Source organism: Enhydra lutris, unplaced genomic scaffold (assembly GCF_002288905.1).
Source record: "Enhydra lutris kenyoni isolate GAN:26980312 unplaced genomic scaffold, ASM228890v2 scaffoldscaffold34, whole genome shotgun sequence".
Lineage (NCBI taxonomy): Eukaryota > Metazoa > Chordata > Mammalia > Carnivora > Mustelidae > Enhydra > Enhydra lutris.
Genome location: NW_019154118.1, coordinates 10433733 through 10446263, shown reverse-complemented (window position 1 = coordinate 10446263; position 12531 = coordinate 10433733). Strand labels below are relative to the sequence as shown.

The window sequence follows — 12531 nt, the reverse complement described above, 5'->3', positions numbered from 1 at the left end:
AACTTTATGTAAATGAAAAACCTAACCACATTTGTCCATATTAGAAGTAGCCCAGAAACAAAAGTAGCATAAAAGTTATTTGAAATGTCAGTACATAGTTTCTATTTATAAAATGTATTAGTTATTTGTGTAAACTTGCACACATGATGGAGATACAGAAGGAAAAATAAGACAAGATTAGCTATCAGGAAAAAGATAAGCAAGTCTATTAAACAACACATAACACAATCTATAGAAGCAACATGGTTATGCACATAGTCTCATCTTGAAAAACACCAATAATTATAAAATAAAAACCTGGGCTTCTTTATATTGTTGCTGCTTCTAATTAGAACATGTTTCTCCTCCAGATTTTAATCAGGGCTTTCCTCAGTGCTATTTTGACATCTTTATTCCTCAAACTGTAGATCAAGGGGTTGAGCATGGGCCCTACATTAGTATAGAAAACTGAAGAAACTTTTCCCTGCTCCATAGATCCAGGAGAAGAATATTTAAGATACATGAATGCTGCTGACCCAAAAAAAAGAGAAAGAGCAATGATGTGAGAGCTGCAGGTACTGAAGGCTTTTGATCGTCCTTGAGCAGATCTGATATGAAGAATGCTAGTGAGGATAAAGACATAAGAAATCAGGATGGTAAAACTGGGTACTGTGATATTAATTCCCACGACTATCAAAACTACCACCTCATTGACATAGGTGCTAGTGCAAGAGAGTTGGAGAAGAGGAAGAATGTCACACAGGTAATGGTTGATGATATTGACATGGCAGAAGGTCAGTCTAAGCATGCAGCCTGTGTGGGCAGAGGCTCCAGCAAATCCCATCATGTATGCAGCAACGGTTAGCAAGCAACAGACCTGATGGGACATGGTGACCCTATACAGCAATGGATGACAGATGGCCACATAGCGGTCATAGGCCATTGAGGTCAACATGTAGCATTCCGAGATGACAAAAAAGAGAAAGAAAAACAGCTGTGTCATGCACCCGACATAGGAGATGATGTTCTCCCTTGATACAAAGTTCATCAGCATCTTGGGGGTGAAAACAGAAGAGTAACAGAGATCAATGAAGGACAGGTTGAAGAGGAAGTAGTACATGGGGGTGTGGAGGTGAGAGTTGAGACCGATGAGAATGATCAAGCCAAGGTTGTCCACCACGGTGACAATGTAGATCATCAGAAACAGGAAAAAGAGGGGTTGCTGGAGCTCTGGGCGGTCTGTTAATCCAGCAAGAAGAAATTCAGTCACTGAGGAGTCATTTCTAACCAATATTGTCCTCTTTGGAAATCTGTGAGGACAGAAGAAAGTCCCGTTAATAGAAACCCCAACTCTGGGGCGCCTGGGTGGCTCAGTCATTTGGGTGGCTGCCTTTGGCTTGAGTCATGGTCCTGGGGTCCTGGGGCCGAGCCTCGCATCGGCTCCCTGCTCAGCAGAGTCTTCTTCTCCCTCTCCCTCTGCTTGCCGCTCTGCCTACTTGTGCTCTCTATCTCTGTGTCAAATAAATAAAAAAGAAAAGAAAAGAAAAGAAAAGAAAGAAACCCCAGCTCTCCTCCCTCTCCTTACACACTCTTATTTATGAGAAGAAGACTCAGACCAGCAAATAAGTCCTCCTTTGCTCCACAGGGTCAGAGTGGACTAGCACACACACCCTTCAACATTAAAACCACTCTGTCTTGTTGCGTGAGCAGCACGTGACAAACAACTGCTCCCGTCTTTACTAGAAGATACAAGGATGGAGTAGCTGAGGATAAAGGCTACCTGTTGGTGAGCTTCGGTAGTGGGGAGCTATCCCCAGCTCTCCCTCCCATTCATCTGATCCTTCACTTCCTCATTCCTACTCTCATGTTCCTATTACCCTACCCAATACCTTAGTTCCCTGTCATAACTACCATGAAAGCAAGGATTCCTCTTGGGCAGAGACCATACCACTATGGTGTTTCATAGAAGAGAATCCCTACCAGTCTACAATGTTTTCAGATAACTTACTTCAAGAATCCATGAAGTCAGTAATGGATAACAAGTATTGAGGAGAACCTTGGTAGCCTAAGACTTATAATTCATCATATACTCAGGTATTTCTATACACTCCCCTTCTCTGGTCCATCTTAGCTGGACAGAGAATGAACAAAGGAAGGTGGATATATTTTCCTTGGTTTTGTAGGAGGGCATGAAAGAGAAAGATAATTAATGTGGACATTGATTAAATAAAGTTTATGAAAATGTATCAGGCTGTATGCTTATAACACATAACCTTTTTTTCTATGTGTATTTCAATTAAAAACTTTATCTTAGGAAAGAGATAAATCTCTTCCTTTGATCTTGGTATATTCTGCATGTGTCACTTGGTACTGGTATAGCTATCTTGCTGCCAGATGAAGGATGAAGCCAACACAGAGAGGGTATGCTCAGAATAACGCAGGTGGTATAGTCAGAGCTTCATACATTGAGTTTTTTGTTATACAATATAAATATTTTCCCTCATTTTTCAAGAGCAGAGAGAATAAGAGATAAATAGAAATGTGATTAACTTACTCTCCCTCCATTGAAAGAACTGTGCTGACCCTCTATGTGATCTTCTTCTTCCTTTATTGGCCAAAGATCACATCACAGATCTCACAGTCTGAGCATTCCAGGAGTCATTCTTGGTTGTAGATCAAACTTGTTGCTATAAACTTACTAAGAAAATATGAAGGGCAACTACACACTTGATACCTGTGCCACCGGGTCATAGAGCTCAAGACATGTGCTTAAGGTTTATATATGAGAAATCCAGGTCCATGTCCTTTAGGACCTTCCCATCATGCTAAGCTCTATAGGGAAGAAACTGGTGTCTCTGTTTATAACCTAATTGTGACAATAAATGTTAATTTCCCATCAGGGGTTATATATTCCCTAGGGTATATAAGAAAGGATCCTATCTGTCCCCTGTAATTAAAATGTTATTGAAAACTAAGGAGGGCATGTGTTGCGATGAGCACTGGGTGTTATACACAAATGATGGATTGTTGAACACTACATATGAAACTAATAATATACTATATATTGTATAATTAAATTTAAATTAAGAAAAAAAATTTCTCTATATTTCTAGGTAACATTAGTTTTAAGGATTTAAGTTCATAAGGATTTGTGAATATTTCAGTAAAGTTTATTTTGCCTTTTTAAAATACTTGAGTCCTTTTAAATATTCAGTGTGTAAGCAAATTATATAGAGATCAACCAAGGAACTTTTGAACTGATTTCAGAGTTTATTGCTTAATAAAAATAATTTAATATAAAAATGACCCATTATTTCATGGAAATTTAATTATCCTGGGTTTTCTGATTCAGTATGTATTTGCTTTTAACATATTATATCAAATTTATAAGAAAAATCACTGTTAAGCTTCCATTTCAAGAAAATATGACTTTAGAATTCCCAGTTATGTATTAATTCATGATCATGCTGTGAGAAGGCATCTAATTTTTTATCTTGAAATTATTACAAGTTCACGGGAAACTGCAAAAATAATGTATGCAGTTCCTTGAAACCAACCCAGCTTCCTACCGTAGTAACATCTTTAACAACTGTAGCATAATAGCAAAACCAGGAAATTGACATTGGTATAATAATGTTAACAGGATAGGACTACAAACATTTTCAGCTTTCAGCAGTTTTACATATACTGTGTGTTTTTGTTATGCGTGTAGATCTATGTGATCTGACCATGTAGTATGTGGTATGTGATCAAGATCATGATCATGTGATCATGACCACAATCATGAAAGAGAAGTGTCCCACTACCATAGAGGAACTCCTTTCTTCACACGCATTTCCTCCCACCTTCCTCTGTGTCTTCTGGCAACCATTAACCTCTTCTCCATCTCTACAGTGGAGTCATTCTAAAGGCAACAAATAAGACTGTGTCATGTATAACCTCTGAAATTGGTTTTGTTCACTAAGCATGATGCTCTTAAGTCCATCCCAGTTGTTGCATGCATCAATGATCCATTTCTTTTACTACTGAGTTGTGCTGCATTTTTTACAACCCACATTTATTCATCCTTCTGTAGTAATTTAAAAATTATGAGGTTGGGTGCCTGGGTGGCTCAGTGGGTTAAAGCCTCTGCCTTCGGCTCAGGTCATGATCCCAGGGTTCTGGGATCGAGCCCCACATCGGGCTCTCTGCTCATCAGGGAGCCTGCTTCCTCCTCTCTCTCTCTGCCTGCCTCTCTGCCTACTTGTGGTCTCTGTCTGTCAAATAAATAAATAAAATCTTTAAAAAAAAATAATGAGGTTGTTTAATACACAACTATTTTATTTATGGAAAATGTTTCAGGGGCAGGGGCAAGAAGATCACAGTTTAGATTGGTTCTTCTTGCAATTTTCTCTTTTTTGAATCAATTTTACTGTGTTACAATTTGAATACAATAAAATGCATCCACTTTAAAAGTACAGTTTTCAATGACTTTCATGTCATTGTAACTGCCACCATAATCAAGATATAGAGCATTTCCACCACCCTCAAAAGTTCTTTCAAACTCTTTTGCAATCCAACTCCTGTCCTTTTAGTCATGAAAGGATGTTGAAATTTGTCAAATGCTTTTTCTGCATCTATTGAGATGATGATATGATTTGTATCTTTCATTCTATTAATCTGGAGTATCGTGTTTATTGATTGGCATATGTTGAATCATTTTTGCCTCCCACGGATAAATCCCACTTGATAACGGTTATGATCCTCTTGATGTGCTACAGAATGTAGAATTTTGTTTGGAGATTTTACATCAATATTCATTAGAGATAGCAGCCTGTAGTTTTCTCTACTTATAGTGTCCTTGCCTTGCATTTGTATGAGGGTAATTCTGGCCTTGTACAATGAATTTGACAGTGCTCCCTCCCTACAATTTTGGAAGAGTTAAGGTTTGGCATTAATTCTTTAACTGTTTGGTAAAAGTCACCAGTGAAACCATCAGGTCCTGGGCTCTTCCTTCTTAGGGATTTTTGATTATTGATTCAGTGTCCTTACTTGTTATTAGTCTGTTCAGATTTTCTATTTCCTCATGAATCAGTCTTGTAAACTGTATTTTTTTTTAAAGATTTTATTTACTTAATTGACAGACAGAGATCACAAGTAGGCAGAGAGGCAGGCAGAGAGAGAGGAAGGGAAGCAGGCTCCCTGCTGAGCAGAGAGCCCGATGCGGGACTCGATCTCAGGACCCTGAGATCATGACCTGAGCCGAAAGCAGCGGCTTAACCCACTGAGCCACCCAGGCGCCCAAACTGTATGTTTTTAAAAACATATCCATTTCTTCTAGGTTATCCAATTTGCATATAATTGTTCATTGTCACTTATGGTCCTTTGTATTACCACAGTATTTGTTGTAATGTCTCCACTGCATTATAACATCATGATGTTATCATGATCTTCTTTATCTCTTGTTATAGCTATTGAGTTAAAGTCTATTTCATCTGATGAAGAATAGCTAAGCCTACTGTTTTTTGGTTTCAACTTGCATGGAATATTTTTTTCCATCCCCTCCTTATTGTCTCTGTGTCCTTAAAGCTGATTTAAGTCTCTTGTAGGCAAGATATAGTTGGGTCTTGTTTTTCACTTGTTTGTTTACTTATTCAGCCTCTCTACACCTTCTCATTGGAAAATTTAAGCTATTTACATTTTAAGTAATTACTGATAGGTAGGGACTTATTAATGTCTTCTTAATTATTTTCTGGCTATTTTGTAGTTTCCTTATTCCCCTCTTCCTCTCTTGCTGTCTTCCTTTGTGACTGGATGACTTTCTGTAATGGTATGCTTCAATTCCCTTCTCTTTGTCCTTCTGTATCTACTATAGGCTTCTGTTTTGTGGTTACTATCAGATTCGCATAAAATATCATATAAACATTACAGTCTACTTTAAGGTGATAACTTCAATCACATACAAAAAAACCCTATTCTTTTATTCTCTTTTCATATTTTGTTTTTGATGTCACAATTTATCTTTTTATATTGTGTAACCGTTAAATTATTGTAGCTATAGTTATTTTTTAAGATTTTATTTATTTATTTGATAGAGACACAGTGAGAAAGGGAATATAAGCAGAGCGAGTAGGAGAGGGAGAATCAGGCTCCCCACTGAGCAGGGAGCCCGATGCGGGGCTTGATCCCAGGACCCTGGGATCATGACCTGAGCCTAAGGCAGACACAGACTGAGCCACCCAGGCACCCCAGCTATAGTTATTTTTAATACTGGTATCCTTTAACCTTTACTAGAGTTAAGTAGCTAATCACCTATTGTAGTACTAGAGTATTCTGAGTTTGACTAAACATATCTACCAATGTGTTGTCTATTTTCTAATGTTTTCATGTTACCAGTTAGTGTCTTTTGTTTCATCTCATGGCATTCTTTTCAGTATCTCTTATAAAGCAGGTCTACTGGTAATGAATTACCTCAGTTTTTGTTTGTTGGAAAAGTCTTTATCTCACCTTTATTTCCCAAAGACAACTTTACTAGGTAAAGTATTCTTGGTTCACAGTTTTTTCTTTCAGTATTTTGAATACATGATCCTGGGTTTCAAGGTTTCTCCAAAGAAATCTACTGATAGCCTTACAAGAGTTTTTTGGTATGTGAGGGTTATTTTTCCTCTGGCTGTTTTGAAAATTTTTTCCATTATCTTTGATTTTAAATAACTTAATTATAATACGTCTTGAGGAAGATCACTTTGGGTGGAATATCAGGGTGAACTATTAACTTAATGAAGTTAGGAGTTAAAATCTCTCCCCAGATTTAGGAACTTCTCAGCCATTATTCCTCTAACCAAGCTTTCTGACCCTTTTTCCACCCTTCTCTTTCTGGAACTCCAATAATGTCTACAGTGTTTCTCTTAATGGTATCGCACAGGCCAGAGCTTTCTTTATCCCTTTTTATTATTTTCCTATGTTCTCACTGCATGATTTTTAAATGTCCTGTCAAAGACTCGTTCTTCTGATCGATCCAGTCTAATACTGATACTCTTTCCTGCATTTGTCATTTCATTCATTGTATTCTTCAGCTCCAGATTTGTTTGCTTCATTGTGATGGTTTCTATCTCTATGTTAAACTTCTCATTTTGTTTGTGTATTATTTTCATGAATTCACTGAATCGTCTTTTTACATTTTATGTGTTTTCTTATAGTTTACTGTGCTTCCTTAAAACAGTTATTCTGAATTCTTTATAAGACAAATCACAGAGCTCCATTTCTTTGGGATCTGTTTCTAGAAAATTATTGTGTTCCTTTGGTGGTGTCGGGTTACACTAATTTTTCATATTGAAGACTGCTGTTATCTTCGTATATGAAGAAGCAGCTACTTCCTCCAGTCTTTCTGACTTGCCTCAGCAGAGAATTACCTTCTGTCACCCCTGCTAGTGATTCTGACACTTTCTCAGACCTTTCTATGGTTATTCCTGCTCCAAACTTCTTATTTCATCATATGGCAGAATTCTTAAACCTGTATGCCGTCCCTCCAACCTGCAAAGCCAGGTTAGTTGCTGATAGCCTCCTTTTTGCTGTCCCTAGAGTGGGACTGAATGCTCAATGTGTGATTTTTTTTTAAAGATTTATTTATTTATTTGACAGACAGAGATCACAAGTAGGCAGAGAGGCAGGCAACGAGAGAGAGAGGGGGAAGCAGGCTCCCTACTGAGCAGAGAGCCCCATGCGGGACTCAATCCCAGGACCCCAGGATCATGACCTGAGCCGAAGGCAGAGGCTTTAACCCACTGAGCCACCCAGGCGCCCTCAATGTGTGATTTTTCTCCAGCCTGCAGAGTCGGGCCATCTTTTCACATGTGCTTACTGGCCATCTTCTCACTGGAAGCCATGTGGAAAACCATCCACAGGATGGGGTTATGTGTGGGTAAGGTGCACAGAGTAAGGGGGTGCCCATGGCTACTTGACAGCATTCCCAGTGGCTCAACAGCCAGCCTCCCAATGTACCCAATCCTGGTACGATTAGTAGGAAGGCCATCCCTCTGATGCCCTCCAACAGCCCTACCGGCGACTGCCCAGACACTCCCACCCTCAGTCACACAATATACCTCAGCTATCTGAATGGGATGAGAAGTGGATCTCTTTGGCAGTGTCTCCCAAAGCTGAGGAAACCAGAACTGCATTTCCATGGTCTTACTTTCCCCAGTGGGAACATGAGTCACAGGTTATAAGAATAACTTGTTTGGCAATGAGCTATGTTGCCTTGAGGGAGGAAGGACATAGGTAAAGTGAAACTGTTTCTCTTACCCTCTTCAATGCATCCAATCTTGGACTTTTTTTTTTATCCAACAGTGTGCTGGTATTTCTGGGCTAAGTTCCTGGACTTCCACAAAGGTTCTCTCATCTGAGGGTGATTGTCAAAATTGCTATTTTTTGTGGGGAAAAAAGTAAAAATTTATTATTACACCATGATGTAACATATTGTTCATCTTATGATCTTATTACATTATTCATCTTGGAATTTCCCCTAAGCCAACCTAAGTTAAGACTCTCATTCTTCCTCCTCCAAGAATAAAGACTGGGACAGCCAGAATTTGGTTGATCTAATAATCAATAACAAGGGGAACACATACCATTACTCTTTCTGTAAGTGCCCATCATTATGTGTGTGTCTTTGAGCGTGTGTCTGTGTGTGTGTGTGTGTGTGCCATATTTTACTGTTAACACCAAAATGTAAAGAATCACATTTTAGGAGATGTTTTATCTAGCAAGATGTGAGAGGATGCAGACAGGAGCTCCAAGGGCTCTGGCTGGACTCCCAAACTCTGGTGTCTGCCTGGGCAGAATGCCCCACTTCCTGCAAAGGTACTCCCTTAATAACAGGCCTAGAACAGCCTGCTCAGAGCAGCAACACACCACACTGCACAAAAAAACCCTGACGTTTTCCACCTAAAAAAACGCTGCTGTCACCCCTACCTAAGAGGTGGCTTTGATAACAGACAATAAGCTGTCAGAGAGTGAAAGTGTCCCCCAAACACCACCATCCTCCCTTCTCCAGCTTCTCAGAACTGCCGCCTTTGCTCAGTGGACTTAAATCCTCTGAAATAATTTTGCTCTTGTGATCTCTTACACTTTAAAGAAACAAAAACACAAATATTGGAAAAGAAATAGCAGGAACACTAATTTCCACAGTGCTAGAACCTATCATGGGGACTTTCTAAACATTTAATGCCAAAATGTCTCGCTTGAAATCAAAGTTACTCTTTGGAGGTGAAGAAGATACAGGAAAAGAAACAGACAGATTTTGCAGGTTTGTGACAAAGAGGAAAGGATCCAACAACAGGGCGAAGTTGGGGTCTGCTGGGTACCTGCAGGGCAAGGACGACTCCCATCTCATAGTGTGCCAGGACCCGGTGGGGCAGTGGTCTGGGGCTCAGGCACCACCATCCTCTATCCCCTGCTCCTGCCTGTTGGAGGAAGCAGTCCTCACCCAACCCTTTTCTGGGCATAGCTGGGGATGGGCCTGTGAATGTGTCCTTAGAGGATGCTGGGGATCCTTTGTGAAGCTGGGGTACCATCATCTACCTGGATTGAGTTTTATTGTGCTGCAAAACCTAATCCTCTCACCACCACCCCCACCAGTTGTTAGCTTGAGCCTTGTGCAGGAGCAAGCCAGATCTGCTTCAGTTGTAGCAGAGCAGCCTCTCAGGGATCCTCTGTGTCCTGCCCCTTTGCCTGACTGGCCCTACTGCACCTCCTGAGAGAGACACCTTTTGGGTCTGGCTCCACCCTTCTTTCAAAAACTGCCTGCAACCAGCTCTTGCTTCCCCACAGCAAAAGGACAGGCCACCAAGGAAGATGCTGGGAGGGCAGTCAAGAAATGAGAATCCAAGCAGGGCAAGAAGTGAGACCTCACCAATTTGAGATGGAGACAGGAGAGAAAGGGCCTGAGAAGGTAGGAGGTCCTGCGAGAGAAGATGGGGCTGCCAGGAGAACAGTACAGAGGCAGCAGAGTGAAGGAGCAAGGCAGGAGACTGTGCAGGGAGGGGAACCCTGAGAATGCAGAAGCCCCAAAACACAAGGCCCTGATAGAATGGGGGACTGAAGCACAAGAAGATGGGCCCTCCCTAAAAGAGGACTAAGGCAGGAAGAGAGGGCTCCCTGAAGTGAATGAAGGCCTAAAAGGCTGGAGGCAAATGCAGAGAGGTGGCTGAGGGCCCAGAGACAGGCGCTGAGAAAGGTTGGGGGTGGCGGGGTAAGGCATGGGGCACTGAGAAGCTGGGGCCCCAAGGATGGAAAGGCGAAGGGGCAAGAGGCAGAGCAACCACAGTGAGTCCCAAGAGGAGCCAAGCTCTGCCTGTGCTCAGCTGGGTTCCAGACTGCTGTGACCTGGGGACCAGGTGCTCTGGCTGATGGGTAGCAGGGATGCGGGCACCCCCCGCCTGAACTGGTGGGCCAGGAGACTTACTTCTTGCCTTTGAATGTTCCCAGGATCTTGGACGTGAACTTTCCCGCCTTGCTGTCCCTGGTGTCTTCCTCTGCCGGGCCCTCTCCCCTGCCCGGGGACACTGAGCTGCTCCTTTGCCCTGAAGACCTCCCAGAGGCGACAGCCGCTTCTCTTGGCGCATGCTCTCCACGATGCCTTTCAGCCCGCCTCGCCCCGCCTCAGCCCGCCAGCGTCCCGCTGCGCCGCAGGTGGGCAGTGTGTGCAGCCCAGCAGGCCATGTGTCCCGGGCTGACCGAGTGGAAGATGGCCGAACCTTTGTCCCTGTCGGGTGTGTCAGGGGCCAGGCCGCACGCAGCTGGTGGGTGGCCTAGCTCAGGGCTGCCGTGGGTCGCGGCAGGGACTCCACGGCGCTTCTGGTCATGGGCGCCAGTACTTTCCAGAATGCCTTTCCATCCATCTCTCAGGTTCCTGCAGTCCAAGGTATTGGCCTGGTGGAGGCCGCACGCGCGCACGGGACCCGCTCCCCTCCTGTTGCCGCCTCCATGCTGTCGCCCGGGCCTTGATGGCCGCTTAGGGCTCTCGGGCTGCCGGTTCTCCAGCGGCCCTCGTCCTCTGCGCGCCCCTCAGCCTTGGGGCTCAGCATCTGCCGAAGCTCCGGAGCCTTCGCACAGGACCTGCATGGGGCCTCCAGCCGCCCCCTCCGCCAGCAGGGCCTTTGGAGACTCCGGGGACAAGGTAAGGGTGAAGCTGCCCCCGCGCTCCGGCACAAGGGGCACCCAGAGCACGCGCTCTCGCGCTTGCGGTGGGCTCAGGCTCCCTTTGGCCGCCCCTCAGCTGGGAGGAAGCGGGGCGGGGCGCGGAGGAGCGCAGGCCGGGCGAGCAGCTGGCTCTGGGCAGCGCGATCTTTATTAATCGATCTGTATTAATCGTAAGCAGATCAGCCAAGGAAAAGTGTTTGAGCACAACCAAATTTGTGTTACAGCTTATTATTAATCAATCCCGGTTTCCGGTATGCATGCGACAGCGTTTCAGAGTCGCAAACACAGTCTTGTTAAACATTTAGCAACTAAAGTACAATGTTTTACACATTTCTTTTCACCTTAAACTTATGATAGCTGGTCAAATAAGTAAATAAACGGTAGATAATGGGGTCATGTTTCCCACTGTCACAGAAATAAGATGCAAATAGGCAAAATAGAAAGGCTATAATGAAACTTGTGTTGCTAGATTAGAGTTGGAAATAACAGTATTAATTCATGTTTCTATTATATATTAAGATAGATGAATATAGAAATAATTAGATATGGAGATACACACAAGAGTTTGAATACACAGCATATTTCCCATCCCTTTCCACTAAGAGTGTTACCAAATTCCAAGTTCAGCTGCCTGTCACTCAAAAAGCCAATACTCAAGAGTTTTGATTGGAAAGGAATACACCTTTATTCAGGAGGCTAGCCACCTGGGGAGAAGGTGGGCTCTTGTCCAAAGGCCAACTCCAAGGTTTCTGCCTGGCCCAGGGGTTTTAAAAAGAGTGTAGGGCAATTAATAAGGGGGAGTGCAGTGGTCCCTAACATTTCTTGATTGCATGCCCTTGATTATAGAGGTTGTGCAAGGGGGTCTGGTTTCTGTTTCTTGACATACAGAGGTGTTTTTTCTTTCTAGGAAAGAATGCATGATCTGTAGGTATACAAGCAGGGTTTGTATATTGATTAACATGGTTAATCAGTGATGCCGGGTAAGGGTGCTTGCTAAAGCTTAAAAACTACTAGGTTGGCTGGATGGGCTGAGGCAGCTTCAGAACCTAGAAACAGTGATACCCTAGCATCAATGAACACATCCAGCACCCAGATCTAATTTCTGAATAGTGTTTTCTGGCAATAAGAACTAGGGTTCCTTGGAGAAATGATTCATTTTAGAGTTGGACCAAGAAAATATCAGAATGATTCTGAAACATCTTATAGTGTCAGAGAGTAAAAACTTGATTTTTAAAAAGAAGATGGAGTCATAGTCAAAAATGCATATAACTCAACCTGGGAGTTCTTAAGGACCAAAAGTGGAATTATTTGGAGAACAAAATAAATAATGATACTATTGGATTATAATCCAAAGAACAAAGTAAATATCCATGAATC

At 42.6% G+C, this 12531-nt stretch overlaps 1 protein-coding gene across 1 annotated transcript; it reads right to left on the bottom strand.

Moving 5' to 3' along the window:
• Nucleotides 1–328: 328 nt before the first annotated feature.
• On the bottom strand, nt 329–8993 carry LOC111153988 (olfactory receptor 8B3). Its single transcript, XM_022513341.1, has 2 exons — nt 8926–8993; nt 329–1289 (listed from the first exon to the last, which is right to left on the bottom strand). Exons 1-2 carry the CDS (start codon nt 8991–8993, stop codon nt 329–331), a joined length of 1029 nt encoding a protein of 342 aa, XP_022369049.1.
• Between the last annotated feature and the right edge of the window lie 3538 nt (nt 8994–12531).